Here is a 24,605-nt window from a genome sequence, read left to right on the forward strand (position 1 = left end):
GGGACCAGGGCGAAGGGCTACAGAGTTGTTTACTGGGGATAGACTTCAGTTTGGGAAGATTAAAAAAAAAAAAAAGTTCTGGAGATGGATGGTGGTGGTGATATCACAACAGCGCAACAGCGTGACCAGCATGAGGGTACTTAGTGCCACTCAAGCGTGCACTGAACAATGGTCAAGGTGATGCACGTTATGTGGTATGGGTTTTGCACGACAAGCAGGTGGACCTGGAAGATACTCCCCTGGCTGGGGCACCAGCTGCTCTCATCTGTCTGAGGCACGTTCAAGGTTTCTCTTCCTCCACACAAAAGGCCACACAGAAGACAATTGTGCAGGGTGTGACGTGAAAAGCTCCATTGGGTGGAGAATGTCTTCTCACAGGACATCGGAGGGCACAGTCTGACTTTGGCCACTGTCCTCTGAGACACCGTGGGCCAGTGAAGGGCGGGCAAGTTGCCACCCCCACTCTCCCTGAGTCTAGCCAGCTTTCTTCCCTTCAGTGCTGCTGACTTAGGGGGCTGGAGGGTCCCTGCAGTAGGGGCCACTCTGCACCTTGTGAATGTTGCGTGAAATCCCTGCCTCTACCCACTAGATGCTGATAGCACTCCCCACCCACCCAGTGGGGACAACCAACGCCCTGTCCCTGGGGGAGGGAGGGAGACTACCCTGTGTGAGTACTTTCCTTTTCAGTATTTGAGACTCACAGTCCACATAAACCACATCTGCTAATTCCAAGGGTCTCATTTCGCCACAGCCAGGTTGCTCTCCATCTGAAGTGCCCTCGAGAGCCACGGCCTCTCTCAGCCCTGCTCCCAGCCCTGGAGCCCATGCCTAGGGCACACCCCCACTGGGCTCCCTGACCCTCTGGCTCCAGGTTGGGACAGGGGAGCACTGATGTGAAAGGAGGGTGGTACAATAGCTGCCCACCCTGCCCCACTAGCTGCACCCCAGGATTCTGACAGCTGCTCCTGACAGGCCCTGGCAGCATCTTTGCCTCCCTCTGACCAGGCAAGTTGCCACCCCAGGACACTGGTGCCACTAGCCCCATGCACTTGGCTCTCTCTAGTCTCTCTCTCTCTGACCCTTGCCTGTCTCCAAACACACACCACTTTTTAAATTATTTCCAATTAACCCCCATTGATGGTGCCATCTGTTCCCTGCCTGTCAAAACCAACAACCCCAAACTTAGGACAAGAACTAAAATCCGAGGCTTGAACACACTGTGGCTCTTTATCAAAGCCTCTCCTCGCAGCACACTGGCACCGCCCACGTTGGAGTGTGCCTGCCTCTCCCTGAAACCTCCAGATCTGGGTCTCTAATGCTCTTAAGGTATTCTGTCTCCACCTCGGGTTATTTCCGTACCTTCTTATCTCCTCTGCTGGACTTAGGGATTTGTGAGGAAAGAAGAAAGGGATTGTATTTCACCCTATTTATCTAAAAATGAATTATTTGTGTGTTGTTGCCCATTTTTCTTCAATTCTTGGAGATAAAATTTTATTAGTTTCTAGAACATTTCATGAAACTTACAATTTTTAGAAGTTTATGGATTCTCCCATTTGGTGTTCACAGGGTTAGTAAGTAGCCTGCACGTGTTACCACAAGGCCAGAGGGTATCTATACCCAGCCATGGGGCTGACTGGTCCTTGGTGTCCACAGAAGCTCCTCAGGAGCCAAGCAGAAGACTTGCTTAGCCTAACAGAGCTCTCTGGGTACCCTTGGGCCTTAAAGGTATGGCTTTTGGGTTTTCCTTGGAGTCCTCAGAACCCAAAGGCACCTCATGTCAAATCACTGTGCTCTTGTTGGCAACTGGATTTACTGAGAGCTTGATAGGTGCCTGGCACTGGGATCCACAGTCTGTATGTGTGGATAATTAATTTAAAAGTAATCCCACTTGTATCTACTCCCCACCCCTCTGCCCCAAATCTGCAAGCAACTTTGTAGTGGAAGGAGTTGGGTGTGTGAATTCATAGATCCAAACTCAATAAAAAAATGATTATGAATGACATTTCAGTGGAAATGAAGTGAGCACAAGGCAGGGGTTGAACTTCTAGTTTGGTCCTTGCTTAGCATCTGGATAGCCATCTTAAGTGATAGCCACCAACTTAAGAAAAAGTTTTGCTTTCCGCCCAAGGACGGTTCTGATGTTTCTGAGAAAGGCTCACTACTCCCTCATACCAACCCCACCCTTATCCACCCACATTAGGACCCACTGGGCTCTAATCCCTGAAAAGTCTGGAACCCAAGCCTGTATTGCCTCTCTCCATCTATGGAGACATAGCCTTTATTTGTCAGCTCTGACAAATAAATTCTTGTATGCATCTCTGCCTGGTCTCTGTCTTTCATTTCTCACTCGCCTGACTCCTTGTTTTCCTTTCAGCCTTAGAGAAGTAACTGTTCAATACAGACGGTCCCTGGCTTGGAAGGGTGAGGAGGGTCTGGATACTGGGGCTGGTGACGTGGACAAGGCTGGGGGAGACAATAGCACAAAGAAAGGTGGCGTAAGGTTACAGAACATATCTCAGACATGGGGTCAAACCACAATAAGCAGCAGACTCAGTTTCCCCCAAAGCTGAGTACATGGGTAACAAAGACCCGAACACTGCCCCTAGGAAGCTCAGCCAGAAATCTAAGCATGTCCCAGGCATGTTGGCCCTGGCCTGTAATCCCAGCAACTTAGGGGCTGAGGCAGGAGGACAAGTTCAAGGACAGCCTCAGCAACTTAGTGATAGTCCGTCTAAAAAATAAAAAGGGCTGGAGAGGCAGCTCAGTGGTAAAGCACACGGGGTTCAATCCCCAGTACAAAACAAAACAACACACACACACACACACACACACACACAGAGAAATCCAAGTATGCAAGATTGCTTTGACATCCAGAGCACCTGGCTGGGCAGCAATGACATGAAGGAAGCCCCACAAGAAGTGACTTCCTGGGGCAGTAAGGTTACCGCTGCAGCAGGTGAGGCAACACAGCTTCACACCACCTTAGAGGCAGCAAACCTGCAGCAGGTCAGGTGCAGGACCAGCACCTGAGCAGACAAGCAGGATGGGAGGCCAGCACAGCTGAGTGTGGGCAGGGGTCAACCCTCCTCCTGCTCTGCACTGCCCCTGCTCCCCAGTGTGCGCAGGACTCTGCAGGTCCTTGCCTGACAGGGGGGGGTCACCTGGGAACCTCTCTGACCCTCCAGAGGGATATTGGGGGTGTAAGTGAAACCATCCACCATTTATCTCCTCCTGTAGTAGCTGGTCATGGACAAAGTACACCCAGGTTACCTGGCTCCTCCTTGAAGTGTCCCTGAAAGGTGGGGGCCTGAAGAAAAGGAGTTTTGTGTGATATGGGATATGCCTTTATGAACATAGAAAAGTGGGGCTGACCTGGAAGAGGTGCCACTCAGGCACACTCACACCCTTACACACACATGTGCACACACGCACGCACACACATTCACACTGTCGCTGTATCCCCTGGTGATAGCCTATTCTGAACCCGTCTTTTGAGAGCAGGAACAACATCTATCATTGGCGTTCCTGTGAAGGCCACAATATGCAGTACACTGCACAATACCCAGGATCCTCTGTGAGTGGCCAAAAACTCTCAGTTAATATTGGTCATGGAATTGCACCCTCTAATGTGGGCCCATGAAAACCAGTTCAGTGTGCCACTGACACGTGTGTCAGGTGACAGTGTTGAGTCAGATTTCTCCAGTTACTATGGTTTCAAGGTCACTGGGTGTAACTAGGCAGCTTTTCTATTATTGCTATGCTTTCCCTGGAACTCAAAATTGACCTGACAAATACCCAACTTGACAAGCAGCTAGACCTCTCTGCTTTGTTTCCAACTGCCACTTGGACCCTCAGTATTTTGCACACATAGTTCAAACTCAACATGTCCCAAACCCAAATCACCATGTTCTCTCACAGCTTGCTCTCTATTTGCATCCCCTCATCACTGTTATGCAAATGGAAAACACAGCTCTACTCTTTTATCTGTCACCCTACCTCTACTGCCTCAGCCACATCCTGGGCATCTGTAAGCCTGCCTCCTGTCACTGCAGAGGATGAGACTCACACCTGGACAGTTCCTGCCTCCTGTGGGCTCTTTGCCTCCTGACTTCGCCAACTCTAAGCTCCTTCCCACACTCCCACCACAGATGCCTCCTAAAGTGCAATTGTGAGCACACCACACATCACTCTCCAATTTAATTATTTAGGAGATCAGCAACCCTACATTGCATTCAGAAACAAATCCAATGCTTTGGCAAGCCGAATCAAGTCTCAATCCAGAGCCTTTGTACATACATCTCCTCTCTGGCCACAAGAAAACATCCTGTGCAGTATTCCTTCATGCTTCCAAGTTCGGTCACCCTCACTCCAGTCCTTGAAGACTTGACATATGTCAAGACTTCTGAGAGGGTTTTCTTGTTTCCATCCAAGCATGTGAATTGCCAGAGAACAAGAATAGTGTAGAACCTCTTGCATCGTGCTTTACACATGGTGGATATCCAAAAACTGTCTGTTAAATCCAAGAATGATGTGCAAAACTGGATCAGAGGCTGTGATACAAGGATGTTAGTGGCACAGACTTATCTTGGAGAACCCCTCAAGCCTCCTTAGAGTTCAGCAGTCAAAACCCAATAATTTTAGTTACTCCTATTGATATGGATTTATGATAGTGTTTTATTTTCAAAATGTCATTAAATTAACTACAGACAATGTTCTAGCCTCTCACGTTTTTAGCTATTTATTTTGGGGAAACTATTAAAGAGCAGTTTCTTTTCCAGAGATAGCTGTTTGGGACTCTTCTGCTTACCTGCAGACAGTCCTCTGCGAGCACAGAGGCACCTGCAGGCAACAATTAATCTCAGAACCCCCCACAACAGCCCTCATTTTAGATCTTTTCCTTTTTTTCTTCTTTTCACTTTTCTGTTGTAGGGCAACAGAGAACATCTAAAAATGCTTTGCTTGGCAACTTTCAGGAACAAAACGGGGGCTGAGAGGATTTGTAAGTGCCCAGTCAAGATGCTGCTCCTTAATGTTCAAAGCCCCCAATGCCTTTCACGCTTGAAATCCGTTCACTCCCAATCTTCCTACCTAATGCATTTCCGAAATCTCGGATATCTATCATTAACACCTCCAAATTGCTTGGGGGCTCCAACCGGACTGCGGAAGAAGTGTAGTAAAAAGTTAAGTTTTTTCCCTTGAAAAATTCATCTCCCCGGGTCTATTAGTGAGGCAAGAGAAATTAAGTGGCTCCTGGTCATCGTGCAGAAATTTTCTCACGCGCCTTAAGATAGAACCACAGCAAAAAAAAAAAAAAAGAAAGAAAGAAATAAACCCCCTTGGAACAGCACCGCCCAGTTTGCGGGCGGAGCCAGCGAGGGAAGGGTGGGTGGGGCTGGCCAGGTGGGCGGGGCCTGGAGAGGCCCTGCGAAACCGCCGCTCCCGGACTTCCTCGGTCACCCACGTGTACCGCGTGGGGACCCCCTCGTTTTGCAAGAGCCGGAGGGACGAGGCCGGAAGGCCGCCGTTCGCGCCCCTCCGGCTGCAGAAATTATTGTCACACATTTCAAACGTACAATTTCCATGCCTCGCTCGTCCCCGGCTCTCTCGGTCCGGCACCTTCACAGCCGGCAACGGCCCTGTCACCAGTCACCACAGTAGCTGCAGCACCCCCAGTCCCCGCCGAGTTCCCCAAGCCGCCGGCCCACCTCAGACCCCGGCCCCCCAGAGCCTGACGCTAGCCGAGCGGTGCGAAGGGGGCGGGGATAGGCCGCGCAGGGGGCGGGACGGCGCGGCAGAGCGTTAGGGCACGTGAGGGCGCATCGCCCAATGGCAGGGCGCCGTTGAGGGCGGCGGGGCGGGGCTTGAGGCGGCGCCTGACGGGCCGGGGCGGGCCGGGGCGGGCCGGGGCGGGCCGGGGGAGGGGCGGAGAGACGCCGCCGCCGCTGCCGCCGCAGCCGCCGCCGCCGCCGCGGCTGCCGCAGCCTCTGAGAGCCTGGAAAAGGGGAAGCGAGAGCGAGCAAACGACTCAGTCCCCGGGCGGCGGCGGCGGCAGTGGCGGCGGCGGCAGCCGGGGCGGCGCGACGGCCGGGGCGGGGGCGCTGCTGCGGCGGGGTCAGGCGGCGGCAGGGGCAGGAGCGGTGGCGGCGGCCCGCACTAGCCATGCCGAATAAAACCAAGAAGGAGAAAGTGAGTGGGGCCGGGGCCGCCGGGACGGGCCGCGGCGCGGGGGGCGGGCAGTCGGGGGCGCAGGTGCGGCGGGCCGGCCGCCAGCCTCGCGGCCGGGAGGGACGCCGAGCCGGGCGGCGAGCGGAGCGGACCCGCGACGCCTGCAGAACTGCGTGCGCGGGAGCGACGGCGGGGCTCCGGGCTGGGCTCCGGGGCTCGGCTCGCGCTGCTGGCGCGGCGCCTTGCGCTCTCGGCGGCCTGGGTGCGCTGCCTCAGGTGGAGCTGGAGCGTGTCAGGGTGGCCCCAGAAATCCTCGCTCCCAGGTGCGGGTGGGCACGAAAGGGCTGCGAGGTGGTCCTTTGGAAACGCCAGGAGCACTGGATGGACTTGGGCTTCTCTGTCGCTGCTTAAAGTTTTCAACCCGAATACTGACGAAGGAAACCAGAGAATCCGAATTTGGGTGGGTGGGGTGTAGTATCGCAGTACTGTATCTTTAAACAGTATGACGTAAATTTCCTGACGGTGTGGGTTAAAACCACCAGAACCTCTGGTTAAATTATATAAATCAGTTTTGAAACTGCATGTAGTTTATCTGATGTTTAACAGTCTAAAGATTGAGAAAATTAATTGCTTTTGTTTGATGTTTCCCAGGAACCACCAAAACCAGGGAAGAGTGGGAAAAGTTCAAAAGAAGGACAAGACACAGTAGAATCAGAGGTAATGGTCTTCAGATATTCACTTGAGTTTTTCGTGAACAGCTTTTAATTTAAAATATGAAAACTGGGGGTGAGCCTCCTGCCATGGCACACACTTATAATCCCTGATCCAGGGGCTGGGGTGGGGGACTGAGGCAAGATTGCAAGTCAAGGCCAGCCTCCGTAAATTAGTGTATCCTGTCTCCAAAATAAATAAATAAATAAATAAGGGGTGGGAATGTAGCTCAGTGGTTCAGTAGGACCCTTGGGTTCAATTTGAAGTATTACCCCCCCCCCCAAAAAAAAAAAAAAAAAAACCGAGCATAATAAAAACCAGGGTTTTCAACAAAAGTTGTTTATCTGTGGAACTGGTATTTTTTAGTTCATTTTCCACCTCGACCCTAGCAGCCCTCCTGTGAAGGGGGTGCCTTTGACTGGAATTCCTTTTGGCCTTGGGGATCCCCCCTACCCGCCCTCCACCTTTGCAAGCTGCCAGGTGGCTTTCTGAGGGGTTTCTGTCACCCTTGTTCTTCTTGGTGCAGTCTCTGCTCCTGGTGTTCTGGGAAAGCTTCCTTTTTCTGTTGTTGGCTGGTTGCTTAGCTTTTTTCAACCCAGTAGCAGTGGTATTTTTTATATACCTAGTTTGGGTATTTTTGTAGATTCTTGTATTTCTCCTCTCCTCCCTCCCCCACCTTTTTTGGTGAGTTGACTTTTTTTTTTTTTTTTTTTTTTGGCTTATGGTCTTTGGTCCCATTTAAGAGTTGGAACCTTTATGTCTACCTGCTGAAGTCTGTGTTCCTTGACATGGTTGTGCCTTGAGAGGATTTTCAGAGTCACCACTTTCCTTTGCCTTTTCTTCCTTGTGACTAATTGTCAGGAACTAGAACACCTAGGGCCAAGGGTCCAAGAGACATATAGGCCCAGACAGAGCTGGTAGGTCCTTTTGAATGCATGCGTAGTGTCAGTTCTGCAGGCCTGGATCATGGAGGTCCCTGGTCTTAGCGTAGATGACATTAACTTTGTGAGCATCAGACCCTTTCCTGTAAACTAAATTAGTAGTTAAGTTCTGCCTGGGAAGTACAGTAGACTTTTTTTTAGCCCCAGGTTATCTTTTCTCTGTCATTTGGTATATGCTAAGCCTCCCTCCTCAGCAGCAGGTGGTTCATTCTAGCAAATCTGTTGCCCTGCCTAGAGCAAATAGTAGAACTGGAAAATGTTCCTTAAGTACCAATAGTTCGGATTATTTGTGCCAGTCTTTCCCTAGCCTTTCTTTACAGCAATCAAGTTTTACTGTGGCCTGCTTGGATTTGACTTGCTTACTTCCTGTGCCACCCTTATTAGAGTGTAGATCATATAGTTGCTCTGCAGGGGTGCATGTAGCATGCTTTCTTTTTCAGTGTGTTGCTTTCATTAAAACTGCTAAGACTTCCTACTGTTCCCTAAATCTTTCTTGCTAATATACCTGTCTTCCCTTGCTGTTAGGATCACAAAGAAATATCAATCTGCACATTTATTTTATTCCCATTTTAGTGGAAAGAACTTGGCTATAAAAATGAATAATGTTAAGTTTGAACCTGAAAAATCCATCAGCAATTCAGAGATGCCAAAACTGCTACTGTGTGTGTTTGTGAGATGAACTGGGTTTTGGGGCTGTCAGTTGAGTAGACTAGAGTGGCCTGCAGTGTCTGAGTGTGATGCCCCACTTGTCTTTTTGTATTTTTTCTAGTGCTACTGTCTAGGAGCTGGAGCCACAGAGTTGAAATTACCACTGAAAAACACTGAAATATTGGGTCCTTCACTACTTCCTCATAAGGAGACCAGAGGCAGCATGGCACATTAAGCATGACACTGTGTCGTTATCTTGCAGGAGTACAAACTGAGGCTCTTCAGTTCATGTGAACTTTGAGTTGACTCTGTTTGATTGTTGCTTCCCCCCCTCAGCTCACTGCTTCACTTCTAGTTCCACCCACTTACCAAATATGATTGACTCATGCAGGTGAATTGAACCATTTCTGCACACATTTCTCCTCTTATGTCTCTCAGTGTTACTATGGATTTGAATATTTTAACCAGAACAATTTAAATAGGTTTGATATTCCCATGTTGCTTTTCAAGCCTTTCTGATATCACATCACCTTCACAAGCACTCCTGGAGGCACATGCAAGAGTCCCCTTCTAGGGCAGACCAGCCAGGTTTGGGAAATATTTCCAGCAGAGAAAATATTCCAAGATCTTGGCCTGTGGCTGACTTAATATGCTACCTCTAGTATGTAAAGCGTCCTTGTGCTTTGGAATCCTGGCTGGCTGTCTTCTAGTCTCACAGCAGACCAGGTAACACCTGGCTTATGTTGCAGAAGGCCTTTTGGTTAGAACAAGAGAACATTAGATGGCATGGGTGTTTCATAAGATGAAGTGTGGGAGAGAGAATAGAGTAGGACAGTGACAGTATTTCAGCCTGGGGGTTAGAAAAAAAAAAAAAATGCCGTAAGTGACACTGCTTAACTTTTGTGACCCAGTTGAGTAGGTTTTGCTTTTCTTCAGAAATTCCTCTGACAAGATGTACAGCAGGATATATCTTTCAGGGTGACAAAACATTAAAGGTCATACTGGCTTCTGAGCAACTTTTGCTCATTGTAGAAATTTCTACTTAAGTGACATTGGTATATCCCTCTCCCTGCCCATCTTTCAATAGAATGTTTAAATTTGACTTGTTACTTATCCACAATTTCTGGAAATAAAAGTTTCTGTCTTGCACTTGCTCTTGGTTTATTTTATAGCACACCTTTAAGGAATGGGGCCATAACTGTGTTCCTTGGTCACTTGAAGTTGGAAAATGTTGTGGATATAGACAGAGGGAACATGTTTTTGAGCAGCTGATCTCAGGAACATTTGCCTCAAGAAAAGCATGACTAGGCACATTTTATGAACATATCGAATCTTCAGAAATTGCTCTGAGATCCTCAAGTTCATTTTATAGGGTCAGACCAGAGGATGTTGTTGCTGCATTGTTTTGTTTTTTCATTTGTATACTGGGTCCAGAGTTGCATTTTCAGAAGTGTTAATGCTTTTTCTGAAGTACTTTGCTTTCTGCTCACTAAAGGTGGTTTGGTACTGTCCCCTGGTCATGTGTTTTGCTTGTCTGAACAGTCCTTTCCAACCAGGGAGCTTATTTGGACACTTACCTTTCGGAATGACTTCTTTCTCTGTATAATTTGTGCTTTTTACATTCCATTGCCACCACACCCTGGCTTTCCAGAGATAGGGAGTCAGACTTGCCTGAGGTTATATGGTTCTAGGTAGTAATTTTAATTTTATAAATTAAAATTGAAATTTTAAAATTTGTTAACTAATAATATACCCATTACATGTTATGTATCTTTTCAGAATGCTTTTTGACTTTCCCTTCATTGCTTCTGTAGCAGGAGTTTTCTCTTGAGTTGTGAGATGAAGGCCGTAAGAGTCATTTGGGGAAAGTGGTATGGTGGTGTAGCTGCCTCCAGGGAGATTCCCCTCCATGAAAAACCAAAGCCACCATCTGTAGACTGGGTCCTGAGCTTCAGGCTTCCACTGGGGTCTCCTGTACCTCATTTCCATCACTCTTTCCAGCATTTTTCCATACAACTCTCAACTGAAATCCGGAGAGGACCAAAAGAAGTCCTCTTAGTACTTGAAAAATCCCTTTTGAGAGTCCTGTGTAATAATTATGTAGGAATGGAATTCCCCACTCCTAATTGTCATGCCTAGGTTCGATCTTCCCAGCCTCCCACCATTCTTGCCCAGAGCCCAAGTATGTAGGAAGGTAGAGGCTATGCAGTGGATCATCAGTGCAAGTGTAGAGCTTGGGAGTTAGGAGGTTCTGCCCTGAGCTTGCTGCCCTTGGGACCTCCAAGAAGCAGTTGGATCTACTGTGAGCCCTGGCTTCTGCTCCTGTTCATGTATAAGCTGCACAGCTGGTAGACACCCAGTGCCCTGTGGGATCACCACAGCTCCAGACAAAGGGTCTCAGTGTCTACACTGGACATGTGGGACCATCCTGGGGTTCTGTGTTTTGTTGAAGGTTCACAGTCTCCTGGCTTACCCACTAGGTGTCAGTAGCAGGCAAAAATGCATCTAGGCATTGCTGTCTCCAGGAGGACAGTCCCCCTGCTGAGCTGCTGCAGGAGAAAACCCTTCCTTCACACAGTGTGTGTGTTTGCCTGCAAAGCAGGACTGGCACACTCACCTGGTTATGCTGGCTCCTGGAGAATAGCAGTGTCCAAGCAGAGGGAGAGCATTCCTTACACTCTTCAATTGTTGAAAACCCCACAGAGTTTTTGTTTAGTTGGGTTATATCTGTCTATTGATATTTTTCAAATTAGAACTAGGTTTTTAAATGTTAATTCATCTAATGATAACTCCCATTACACAATAACAAATGTAACATTTGTATGAAAAACAACTTGAAAAAATTGAGAAGAGTCATTGCTCTGGCTTTGCAAGTACGTTGATATCACATATGTAGCCTGTGAAAAGTTCTATATCATGGTGGCTCAAAGGACGAGTCAGGTCCTAGTGTTATGAAAACAATTTTGATCTCTTGGACTCTGGAAAATACCTAAGGGGACCACACTGAGAGAGCTTCAGACCATGCTTTGAGGACCTCTGTTTTAGAATACTTTTTCCATCTTCTATTCCTGAACGCTTTATCTTTTTAGCTCCAACTTGAACTCATCTATTCTGAAACTTAAGGGATGCTTTTTTTTGTTTTTATGTGGTGGGGATGTAGCTCAGTGGCAAGTGCTTGCCTGGCATGTGCTAAAGCCCAGGGTTCATTCCCCGGCACTACCAAAAAGGGGGCTGAGTTCCTATCTTGGACCATGTTTTTTTGTTTTTTTGTTTTTTTTTTTGTCTTCTAAACTTGGGTAGTAATTATTTGCTGCATTAATTGTAATTCATGTTGGCTTCAACCACCTTTATTTACCCATAACTTGCCTCCTTATCTAGAGGAAACCCCATGATTCCTCTTTACACTTGCCGTGTATACTAGGCTATGGAGTTAAGAAATATTTGGTTGGTGGATTTTAAAAACGTTCAGGAAAAAGGAGAACTTCAAATCAATTAGGTTGCTGATTTTTCTGATGCTATAAATTGGCAAAAAAAAAAAAAAAATCTTTTGTTTAAAAGGTTTTTTCCTTGGGCCGGGGTTGTGGCTCAGTGGTAGGACACTTGCCTAGCATGCGCAAGGCACTGGTTCGATCCCCGGCACCACATAAAAATAAAAACAGATAAAATAAAGATATTATATCCATCTACAACTAAAAAAAAATTTTTTTAAAGGTTTATTTCTTTATTACCTTTTTGATAGCCTAAGGGAATTTCAGTGCAGACTGTTCATTTATTGTTATTTGTTTTAAATAAACAACATTGGGGCTGAGGATGTGGCTCAGTGGTAGAGCACTTGCCCGGCATGTGTGAGGCACTGGGTTCGATCCTCAGCACCAAATGTAAATAAATAAATAAATGAAAGAAAAGATCCATTGATAACTAAAAAAATTAATAAATAAGAACATTATACTAATGCAGAAAATTGTGATACTTAAAACTTTTTCTAATGTCTTGTGACAGTTTTAAGAAAGAGTATTTTTAGTTTGCTTTTACATACTTTGTAGAAAAAGAGTAGTCTTGTAAGATCTTGCTAATATGGTCTCATAAGCTATTTAATTTAAAACATTTCAAAAGAGGATATCCATTGAAATATATTTCCTAATTTAAATTCATTTGGGGATTGTTTCTCAGTGGAATGTATTTTTAGAATGTTTTATGAGGTGGATAGAGTGAGATACGGCTTTGTTTTGAGCATCTCTGGCCCTGCGCAGGTCTGTATTGAGGATCTGTGAGGATCAAAACAATACACACAGTCCTGACCTGCTAAGAACTTAAGTTGACTGTTGCATTATTTGTGACATGTGACACCTGTTGCCTCTGGACGTAAGTGTACTTGGGAGTAACTTGACCCCCACCCCCATTCAGTGAGACTGTCATCACTGAATGGATGGGACAGGATGACACCCATCCCATGGAAGTAGCCCACTGGAGCTTTGGGTAAGAACCTCAGGTGCTTGAAAGTACCTAAGCAGACACAGGCTCTGTGCTGAGCTGTGGCATTCAGAGAGCGCTTTGTGTGGTGGGTCAGGCTGCAGACACAACCACTCAACACTCCTCTTCCCCTCAGCAGCCTAGGAGGAGATCATGGAGAGGAGGGTAGGAAGCAGTCTTCAGTTGTCTTGGTGGTGAGGAAGCTAAGAGTTCCTGTATTCAGGCAGCTGCTGAGCCCTGCCTTGCAGCAATGGGGACGTTTCCACCTGCCCTTGTGGAGTTGCTGGCTGTCAGCCAACCACCAGCATGGATCCTGGCAGTGTCTTCCTAAGGCAGGGGGAATTTGTCTGCAAGAACTCAGTCATGAGAAGAGTCTCCAGTGTTTCCTTGAATGTTGGGAACCTGCCCAAGTCAGGCTTGGCACCATGCTGTGTTTAATCTCCATGAATTTTCCTATCAGGGAGTTGTGATAAGCCAAGACTTCCCTGTACCCTTCTTGATCAGGTTTCAGATGTGTTGTAGTGAAGTGGTGCCTCCAGGTCCAAATAGGGTTGTCGTTTTTGTTTTATCCACTTGGGGGAGGCAGAGAACAAGCATAGAATTTAAACTTCAGGGAGAAAATGCTTTAATTTGAGGACACCTAGGATTTTTCTTCATCTTCTGCATGTTGGGGGCGTGCATACACGTTTTAAGATGAGGTTTATGGTCACTGCCTTAAAAAGAGTGGGTTTTAGACACCTGGAGTCTGCAGGTGTTAGTTAGTACTGATCAAATGCTGGGTTTTTGCCCAGCAAAAGTTTATATCTAAGTAATGTCAAAGTACCTCAAAGCTTTGAAGGTGTTAGAATGCTCCAGAAAAGTATTAGACATTCTTTTTAGCTATTTTATTTAAATATAAACTAGTGAAAATGAAATTAAAAGTTTAGTTACTTAGGGCACTAGGCACATGTCAAGTGTTCAGTAGCCACACGTGGCTAGTGGCTGTTTTGATAGCCCACAAATATAGAACATTTCCAGCTTTCCAGAAAGTTCTCCGGGACAGAGCTGCCTTGGGACCCTAACAAGTTCTTCAAAACCAATTCTAACATGAGCGTCTTTAACTTATCTATTGTTAGCATTGTTTGTAATATTAAATACCAAATTTCAGGTTAAATTTAAAGCAAAAGAAGACAAATAAATTGGCAGAAGAGGAGGAAGTAGATAAAATTCAGAAAAGGAGGAAGGCAAGGAGTAAAGGGGGCACCTCGATGAGGAAGGGAGCTGCATCTGCCTTTTGGTTCATGGCAGCCTGCCCAGAGCCACACACGAGGAAGACTCCAAGTCAGGTTCCAGGGAGCCCAGGAGGCCTCACTTTCTTCCAGTTATTCTCAAAGACAGTTTCTCTTATGTATTTGTTTTTGGGTCAGAAATCACACATGGCTAATAATAGCACAGTACAGAGGTATGTGGCTCCCCCTGCCCCTGCCCAGGTGCTTCAGGTGGTCCAGGTGTCTCACCAAGGAGGCCACATTCCTAGTGGGGCCTGAATGCCCAGGGTCTCTTTGGACTATTTTGCTTAGCTCAGGGGAAGCAGCACCATGGCTGGGGGCAGCTCTGGATCAGACACCTGTTGCTCCCTCAGGGTTCTCTCCTGGTATGTTTTCTTTCCTTTGTCTTGGCCATTCTCTAACTTTGCCTCCCTCCAGTGACCCAGAAGGTACTTCTGGGGTTCAGCCCCCAAGACAACACATCCCTGCATGATGGAGTCACCCTCAGTGAGGCACAAAAACTGAGTACTGTGAAGCAGGAATGTTCTGAGTGTGCTTATTACATTCTGCCTAAGCAGTGGCCCTTGGGCTCTCATCACCTCAGTTACAGCTAAATCTGTCCTCATGAGTCTTCAGGCCCCCTGATAGGTAGGGCCACCCTTGGCAACCTGTGTGCGGAGAGCAGAGGCTGCTCAGGTAGGTAGAATGGTCTTGACATGGGCACAGTGTTAAAGGTTGGAGTGGAATCTTAAGGACCCCGTGGCGCAAAGAACATTCTAGCCCAGGGCAGCAGCTAGTGCAAACGTCCTAAGGTAGAGTGAGCTTGGCATGTCCACTGGAAAGTCTGTGTGGCTGAAGAGAAAGTGATGGGAAGGGTGTGGGAGGATGGAGGAGAGGTGGGTTCAGCAGACTGGAGCAGGATCTTGCAAGCAATTCTGGAAGGGTTTGGGGCTTTTGTGCTGAAGGTGATGGGCAGCCATCAGGTGTTTGGAACAGGGAGGTAGAATGCTGTGATTTCAGTATGTACAGATGTCTTGCAGGCTGCTCTGTGGGGCAGCTGCAGAAGTAGAACAGGGCCACAAGCTTGAGGACTGAGTGGTTCTTCCTTCATAGGAGAGTGAGGTACTGGCACCATAGCCAAAGGCTCTGGACTTGGTGGACTTGTCAGCTGACCACTTGTTTTAGAGATTTTGGCAGGAGCTGGCTCTCAGGCTTTTGACCCTCAAGGGCCAGAATGTGGAGACTTTTCCCTGAGGAGCCAGCTCCAACACTGGCAGCCTCAGTTTTCCTAGTCAGTTTGCTTCTGTGGAGACTATTTTTTTCCAGTTCTGAGTTCTGTAAAGATGCTGCAGGAGAAGAAGATGCTATGGGAAGATTAGTATCAGATGTAAAGTGAATCTCCTGCTCTGTACTCCTCCTCTGCTCTGCCAGGTTTCCACATCCTAGACTCTGGGGATGCCTGGAATCAGATCAGTCTCCCCTGGGTGACTTCCAGGTCAAAGCCACATCTGTGGAGTTAATTTATCTTGTTGCACCAGTGTTCCTGGAGGTCATAGCTCTCTTGAGCCTTCCTTATCACTAGGAATGAGGCTCAGAGTTGTGTTGATACTTGTAAGCTCTTCGAAGACCTTAATCAAGGACAGTGCTCCTGTTCTTTCTCTGCATCTGCCTTTCAGCTAGGAATTGATGGCCTAGAAAAAACTATTCTGTGAAGAGCCAGAGAGTGAAAATTCTAAGCTCTGTGAGCCTGTAACATCAGTCTCTGAGCAACTACTCAGCTCTGTTGTTGTTTCGAGGAAGCAGCTTTAGTCAGTGGTAAACAAATAAGTGCCATGTTCTAATAAAACTTATTTTCAGAACAGGAGGGAGTCAGATGTAGCCCAGGGGCTACAAACTACAGGAACGCAGGCAAGGGTCATCATTGACAAAGTGTCTGGCAAGAGAGTGGTCTTACTGTCACCCTGAGAGTCTGTCCTAGGACCCTTCTCTGAAATCAGTGCTAGTTACTTCAGTGAAAGAAGTATCTTTTGAATTTGGCTTCATTTGCCACCTAGAAGCTGTTGAGAGACCAATGATTGGATCCTGCCTCCATTGAACAATAAACACCTTACAACTTGTTGTGAATTTTTAGAATTTCGAGTTTGAATGAAGGGAAGGAGCTGCTTGTGTAGTGTAGTGATCCCTTATATGGTAAAATGTCTGGTAGTGAGGCTTTGTCATAAAGCCAGTTGCCTGATGTGCTGTTTGAATGAATAATTTCAAGGTGTAGAAACTAGCAAACACCCATGTAATCTGCTGCCTAGATATTATTATTTTTTTTTTTACTCCAACTTATATGAAACTGTAGACATCTGTCTACAGAGGAGCTTGTGGGGAGTCCAGTGACCTCCGGGTACCTAAACATTCAGGCATGATATGTTTCATGTTAGAAGCTTTTGCTGAGGGTGAGGGAATCCTCTAACATCTTGTTCCTGTCCTCAGGTAGCCTTGCCCCATGGCTGTCGGAAACGCTTGGGGAGTAAGCCTCGTACTCCTGACGCAAGCAGTGCGCAACGGGGACCACAGGGCAATGAGCTAACTCCTCGGGCTGCCTGAGCCCAAACATAGGGTCATGGGTCTGCCTGGGTAGTACCTTGCCCTACCTCACCACAGGACCAGCTGCTCCACTTTCCCTTTTCTCAAGACCCCTCCCCATTCATGTGACTCCTGCAGCCCTAGGGCCCAGGTGCTTAGTCAGGAGGCCCAGAGAAGGGCAGAGGGTGGAGGCTTCCATTTTATGGTGTAGCTTTCATTGATGTGGCCGCTGAGGACCTCAAATACATCTCAACATCCCAAAGTTGCTCTTGGTAGCCCAGCAATGCAGCTACTTTGCAGACAGGTGGGGACTGGGGTACTCACCTAGAAACCTCTGGGGCACTCACTGTAATGGCTTCAAGTGAAGGGAGAAGGTCAGCCATTTTGACCTGTGTGATAAATAATACGGCATTGAGCAGTGGTGCACGCCTGTAATCCCAGCTCCTCGCGAGGCTGAGGCAGGAGGATTGTGGGTTCACAGCCAGCCTCAGCAACAGCAAAGTGATAAGCAACTCAGTGAGACCCTGTCTCTAAATAAAATAGGGCTCGGGATGTGGCTCAGTGGTCGAGTATCCTGGGTTCAATCCCCGGTACCAAAAATAAATAAATAATACTGCATTGATCAATGATTTTCCAACATTGAGCCAAAGGAAAGGAGCTGAAGTGAATCCTGAGGCTTCTCTCACCTCATGAGTAACAGGTAAAAGCAGAACTACCCATCACTTACATTCCAGCAGAGTGGTAGTAAAGGGAGAATCAGATCTTTTTTAGAATTAGCCCAGTCAGGTAGCACAACAGTGTCATACTTCTTGACAAAAATTAATTTTAAGATGGATGCCTAGTTTTTATTTTATGAGGAACTCCTAACCTATAAAAGGTCTTATTGTCACCTTGAGAGTCTGTTCTGGGACCCTTCTCTGAAATCAGTGCTGGTTACTTTAGTGAAAGAATCATCTTCTGTATGCTTCATCTGCCATCTGGAAGCTGTTGGGAGGCCAGTGATGGGACCCTGCCCCATGAGCGACCTGCTGTTGCTCACTTAGTGTTCAGCAGGGGAACAGTGGCCCTCCCACCCCCAGGCACCTTGCTGGCACTTATGGCACTCTTGCTGTTTGTGACAGCAGGGCTACAAGAATCCAGAACATGCAAACCCATGCCCATTAAGCAGTCTCTCTTCCTCCCCTGCCCTCAGTCCCTGGCGGCCACCAACCTCTCAGTGGCTTTGCGTGCTCTCTGTTTCTTACCAACGGATCATGCACTGTGTGGCCTTCCTTGTCTAGCTTCTTCCACTCAGCACTGTGTCCAGGCTCGGCTCTGTTGGGCCCTGTGTCAGGGTTTCATTCCTCCTTGTGGCTGAATCCTGTTCCATGGTAAGGACAGATAGATTTTATTTTATCTGCTGATGAATGTTTGCGTGGTTTGCACCTCTCACCTCCTGTGAACCCTGCTGCTTTGAGCATTGTGTACACACTTTTGTTCGAGCACCTGTTTTTAGTTCTTCAGGGTATATACCTGTAAGTGGATTGCTGGGTCACATGATAATTCTGTGTTTGACTTATTGAAGCCCCCAAACTGTTTTCCACCTGTCTTACAGGAAAAAGTGTGACAAACACCCAAAGCCACCAGCAATGCACAGGGTTCCAGTTTCTCCACAGATTGCTATAATTATTATTTTCCACTTTTAAAAAACAGTCATGCTGCTATGAAGTAAGGTGCTAGTGTAATTTCCCCGTGGAAAGGTCCTGGCTCATGTCTAACCCACTGACTTGTGTGTCACATCTCACTATTTTGATTAAAGTATTCCACTTATGTATGGTATATGAAAATGCATTCTACTGTGATGTATAACTAGTTAGAACAAAAAAATTCTATCCTTAAAAATTTCTTTTTTTAAAAGTTCTTAATCAACATACAAAAACAGACTTTGGGAGGACAAGCAGTTTGGCATCGTTGGAACCCACATGTGTGCTGTAGTTGGGACAGCCAACTGGGGGACAGATCTAGAGGTAAGAGTCAGGGGGCAGTGTAGTAGTCAGCCAGCCCCACAGCTGGCACCTGAGTACTGCAGAGGAGACCGACGAGACATGGCTCCTGCTCTCAGAAAGCTGGACAGGTCTTTTAGAGGCAGACTGTGACTTGAGGCATGGCATCAGTTCAGGGCAGCACCTTGAGAATGTCAAGGACAACGTGGCTGAGCCTGACTCCTGTGAGGAAGTGGGGGATGTTGAACAGAAGTGGCACTTGAGCCAGGACCGAGGGTTGAGCGTTTCAGAAGCTTTCAGAGAGATGGAAATGTTGGAAGGGGAGGAGGACATTTCATGTAGAAGGACCAGGTGTTGAAACAGGATGTGTTAGAGAACATTCTCCACCCTGAGCTGAGTGTAGCCTGGCATGCCTGAAACAAAGATTCAGCAGGGGACGTCTGGTAGCAGAATATGAATAGGGTTGCGGCAAAGGCTGGGCTGTTCCATTGCACTGGTCTAGTCTAGAGGTGAGGTTTCTCGTATACACAGAAGTGGAGGGAAAAGTGTGACAAACACCCAGGTCCTTGTCACCCATCTTCTTGAGGAGGCCAGCGATACAGCTGGTCCCCCTGCGCTTGCCGCCCATTCCCCTCCTCTGACTGCTGAGGCCCATCTCATCCTGGTCATACCACATCCTTCAACCGGGCCTCTTTATCCTGAACATGCCTTGGCTGTGTGTGTGCTCACGGGGGCCAGCGTGACATTTCAGTACATGCAGCAGGGCCTTGGTCACATTCAGCCTCTCTTTACCCCCTCTAGTGATCCCTCTTCTACATTCAGGCCAGCTTTATTTAACTTCCACAATGAGAGAACATGTGGTACTTGTCTTTCTATATCTGGCTTTTTTTCCAATGTCCTTGTTTCATTCCATGTTGTTGCAAACGATAGGGTTTTATTATTTATGTCTGAATAATATTCCATTGTGTATATGTCATATTTTCTGTATCTGTTCATACGCTTAGGTACCTAGGCTGATTCTGTATCTTAAATTATTGTAAATAGTGCCACAATAATCGTGGGCATGCAGGTATTTCTCTGGTATGCTGATTTCATTTCCTTTGACTTTATACTCAGAAGCGGGATTGCTGGATCCTACAATAGTTCTGTTTTTAGTTTATTGGGGAACCGCTATCCTATCCTCGGTAACAGTGGCACTATTTCCATTCCTACCAAGTGTAGTTCCCTTTTCTCCACATCCTCATCAGCAGTGGTGGTGGTGGTGGTGGTGGCAGGGTTCTTACTAGGGTGAGGTGATATCTCATTGTAGTATTTTCATGTATTTGTTGGCCATTTGTATTTATTCTTTTGAGAAGAGTCTATTAAGTCGGTGACCCATTTTTTATTGGATTTCTTGCTCTTTGTTGTTTTTTTACTGTCTTACACATTCTGGATGTTGACCCTCTGTCAATGGACACTTGGCAAATATTTCCTCCCATCTATAGGTTGGCTCTTCTCTTTGTTTAATGTTTCCCTTGCTGTGTAGAACTTTTTAGTTTTATATACTCCCATTTGTCTCTTTTTGCTTTTATTTCGTGTGCTTTTTGCACTCTTAAAACAAAACCAAATCACAATCATCAGACCTAAAAAAAATACTAAAAAGTTAATGATGAATATTGGAATCACTGCTGCCCCTGCCGCCTTCCTTGATCAGCTGTATATATTATCAGCTGTTATGTGTCCTACATTTCTCTTTTTAGATCTCTGCTTAGATTTTTTTTTCTTTTCTCGCAGTTTAGTTGTTAAATCAAATTGTTCACACATGTTTGAAGGATGTGATTGTCAACCAAGGGTGATTTTCGCCCCCCAGGGCACATTTGGCAGTGTCTGGAGACATTCTTGGTTGTTACAACTTGGGCAGGGGCTGCTTGCTTCTTGTGGGCAGGGGCCAGGACAATGTAAACCTCATACAGTGCAGACTGCAGCCCAAATAACAAAGGATTTCCTGGCCAGATGTTAGCAGCTGCAGTGGAGAGCCTGCCACCACTCCCCATGCCACGCTCTGCAGAGTGGACCCCTGTGCTGGTCAGCGTCTTCCCTTTTCCATTCCATAAAGGCTTGATCAGATTCTGGCTGGAAAACACTTCTTAAATGGCTGTCACAGGATATCATATAGTCTCTGGCTTATAGTGATGGTAGTTGGGTCAATCCGTTATCAAATTGCAGAAGGGGAGAATTTTGAGACTGCAGAGCAGAATTGTTCTCCAGTGTGTGGTGTCAGTGGCAGGTGATGAGGCAGTGCTGGGCTCACCCTGGGACACAAAGTCCATTGATGGAGCAGGGTCCAAGTGTGGTGATACCATGTACTGTGTGCCGCTGGTGATCACCCCATACTCTGCATCTCATTTTCCTTGTCTGTGAAATAAGGACACTGCAGGGCATGGGAGTGCCTGCAGATTGTGTGCTGTTCTGGAAGAGCTGCTCCCAGGAGTCTGCCCTGGCCCCACTTCCCTCCAGGTTATGGCATCACCAAACAGGGCCACAACTGTGTCACTCCCAGGGTCCAGCACAGACGTGCACTGGACAGATATTTGCATGGTAATTAGGAGGACTCTGTGTGCATAGTGCTCCCTTGGGGCACTGGCCCTTGCTAGTGTGTTGACCTGATGGGCTGCTTGCTCATAGCTACTCACTTCTCCAGGCACCTTGCCCTTTGTCCTCCACCAGGTGATCCCCTCTGACCTTTTCACTCACTCAGTCTCCTCCCTCCACCTCTTTACAGTAACTGTAGGCAGATGGCTTCATATGGTTCTTTTTTTCCCTCTCTCCCTCTGCCCCTCCCTATACAAAATCATCAGACTGGCAGGTGTCTGTACCTCATACCATCCTTTTCCTCTCCTGCCCTGTTATTCCTGCAGACCCAGGTCCAGGTCTTCCCTGCATAGCCCTTCTCTCAGCTGCAACTCCTTCCTGGGGCCCCATCCCCCCCAGCATCCAGGTACACCAGCCTTTCTCACCCTAAATTCTTGGAGGCTTTCTCCCCAACCCTCTGCTTCTTCCAGTGCCCTAACTCCTCTTTTCTTTCCAACCAGTTCTTTCAGAAATATTGCTAATCCTCATGGATTCTGCCTTGTCCTCAGTTGTAGTTGCTTCTCCCAGCCCCACTCCAGGAAACCGATCTCTGTCTGCCACAGTCTCTGTGCTGCTGAATCTGGTAGGCGCTTGGCCATTTCAAGGCATTGAAATCCATCCATCCTGAAAGGCTCTCTCTGCCTTCTTCAGGAGACCACGCCCCCAGGGTTCTTCCTGCCTTGCAGCTGGCCATGAACTCCTCAGCCCCAGGCTGTCTCTTGCCTCTTTTCTCCCTTGTCATCCTCTGTCTGGGGTGTTCATGCCCAAGACTTCAGGAACCAGTTAGGGACTGTTGACTTCCAAATTTACATCTCCAGCCCAGACGAGATTTCCTGAGTGCTACCTGGGTGGCAGGTAGCACTGCCCTGGACACTGGGACATGGGTGCAAGGGAGGCAGAAGAGATCTTGCTGTCTCTGGAGCAGGGTAGGACAGCCAGCAACCAAGAAAGTAAGCAAAGAGAAATCCTGCTGCTGATTTGTTAATGAGGAAAATAAAATATAATTGGTTCTGGAAGAAGTAGGGAGAAGTACCTTGGCTCCTCACGTATGAGAGCCGGAGTTGCCACAAGGGACTTGAGACTGCACACTCACTGCACCTCTGAGGCCTGTGTGTGCTTGTCTTTCTCTCTTAGCTTTGGCTTGCCACCATGCTGAGCCTTTGGGGGACCCCAGAGCTCCTTTCCTCGGGGGGGGGGCCCTCTTTGGCTTGGTGGGTCCCAAGTCCTCCAAAGAACTGACAGACAGGCCCTGCCCTCCTGGACTCATGGACCTGGTCAGGGAGAAAGGTGTCTATCTCATTGCTGCCAGAGGAGAGTAAAAGTACCACATGCTAGGGATGATGGGTCCACCGTGTGACATGACACAGGAGCCGACAGTGCCATGTGGGCCCCATGAAGAATGAGTCTAAACATGGTGGAGGGTGGGGCCTGAAGGAACCAGAGTAGTCACTTGGCAAGAGGACAGAAACATGGTGGTAGGACATGGCTGGGCAGAGGAAGGTAATTTCCCTGAGGCCAGAAGACCTGGGAGCTGCCACAGTGGGTTAAGCTTAGAGTATGGGAGCAGATTTTCTTTTCCGGAAGTTCACTCTGTTGCCTCCTGAGAGAAGGCTCTGGAGGGGGCTGGGTGGGGAGAGTATGGTAGGGTTCAGGGGAGAGGAACCAGTGGGATGGAGTCTGAGTGATTTTTTATTTCCACAGACGTTAGAAACCTTATCTCAACCGGTTCCCTGTGAGGAGCTTCATTTCCTATGGATTTGTTTTGCTTCTGATTTATAAGTTAGCCAGATCACCAGGTTGTAGTCTTACAAGAGTGGCCACATGAGATGCCCAGTTTATTATCCTGTTGGGGTAGAAGCAGCTATGGAACTGTGTTTATCTATTTTCTACCTATTGTTTATCAAGGTCATTATGTGTATAGCACTGGATTGGGCATTATGGAAAAATAAAAATAAAAATAAAATTTATGATCTCTTGGAACACATATATGTAGCTTGCCATTTAAAACAAGGACAGGTCCTGGAAGTATCTCTGTGACTTTGGAGTAAATGCTAGAGGTTTTTCTAGGGGCATCCCAAGAAAGTTGAGCAGTTAAGTTTTACCTAGGGGAATTCCGAGGAGGACGTGGGTTATAGGTGGTGTTTTTAAGAACAGTATATGTATTCTTTCATAATCTGACAGAAAGAATGATAGATGGTGTATTAGTTGGCCTTCATCACTATAATGAAATGCAAGATATAGGATCTTTACAAAGAAAAAGAGGTTTAATTTGCTCCCAGACTTGGAGGCTCAAAGGCATAGCACCTGCATCAGCTCGGTTCTGGTGAGGACCAAAGGGCAGATGGTAATGGTGGGAGTGTATCCAAGCCAGCAGTCCCATTTCAGATCCAGAGCAGAGAGAGATTAGTGTCCCACAGTCACTCCTGAGGGCACACTCCCAGTGATGCATGGGCCTCCCAGTAGGCCCTGCCTTTTAAAGATCCACAGCACCTCCCGGCACCACCATCTTGGAGACCAAGTTCCCATGATATGAACCTTTGAGGGGAACATAAACTATATTCACACCATAGCAGATGTCAAGATCAAAGCCAAGAAAGTACATTTTGACCAGGGAACAGGCTGTGTGAGAGAAGGTAACTTAGGCCTGAACTCCCAGTTCAGAATTCTGTCTGCTGTGTTTTGGGCAGTCTCATCTTGGAAAACTCTTTTCAATTTTTCTTAGGTAAATTATTGAAAAATAAAGCAGCTCTTACTGCTTAGTGAAAATTTTTTTTTTCAAAAATGAGAACAGATTTGGGGTTGGGGTTGTGATTCAGCGATAGAGTGCTCGCCTAGCATGTGTGAGACCCTGGGTTCGATCCTCCACACCACATAAAAGTAAATTAATAAAAATTAGGTATTATGTCCAACTATAATTTAAAAATAAAATATTTTTTAAAAAAATGAGAACAGGTTTGTTCAGGGCTCAGTTACATTCCTGCTCCCTTAGGCCCTGTACAGCTGGGGAATGGGTTGGGTGGTTGTTGGCTCTAGGTCAGAGCCTCATGGCCTTTGCAAAGTGCATCTGGGCAGAAATGAGCTCCACTGCTTTGGGCAGACAGATGGGGCACAGCGGATATGTTTGTGTCAATCCTACAGGCAACGAACTGCTGGGTGCTGGTGGTAACAAACTATCCCAGCTGGTCATTGCCCAGAGAGCCCTCCTGATGGGGGACCCAAGGCCCAGATGATCTTCATGGGGTCACAGTGGAGAGCAC

General features: G+C 47.3%; 1 protein-coding gene across 5 annotated transcripts in view; it reads left to right on the forward strand.

Annotated features, from left to right (window-relative positions):
* Positions 1 to 6,063: 6,063 nt before the first annotated feature.
* Positions 6,064 to 24,605, forward strand: part of Ppp2r5c (protein phosphatase 2 regulatory subunit B'gamma) — a 139,994-nt gene continuing 121,452 nt past the window's right edge. For 4 of the 5 annotated variants that reach the window (XR_006853547.2, XM_046453198.2, XM_046453199.2 and 1 more), the window contains exons 1-2: positions 6,064 to 6,186; positions 6,817 to 6,882. Coding sequence is in view for 4 of the 5 variants with exons in the window: in XM_046453198.2 (XP_046309154.1) it covers positions 6,160 to 6,186; positions 6,817 to 6,882 (93 nt within the window). In the remaining variant the exon portion in view is untranslated. The remainder of the gene's footprint in view (positions 6,187 to 6,816; positions 6,883 to 24,605) is intronic. The other variant, XM_046453201.2, reaches the window with a different exon arrangement.

This window comes from Marmota monax, unplaced genomic scaffold (assembly GCF_021218885.2).
Source record: "Marmota monax isolate L192 unplaced genomic scaffold, Marmota_monax_Labrador192_F-V1.1 WCK01_AAM20220418_F8-fsc00190, whole genome shotgun sequence".
In the NCBI taxonomy this organism is placed as follows: Eukaryota; Metazoa; Chordata; class Mammalia; order Rodentia; family Sciuridae; genus Marmota; species Marmota monax.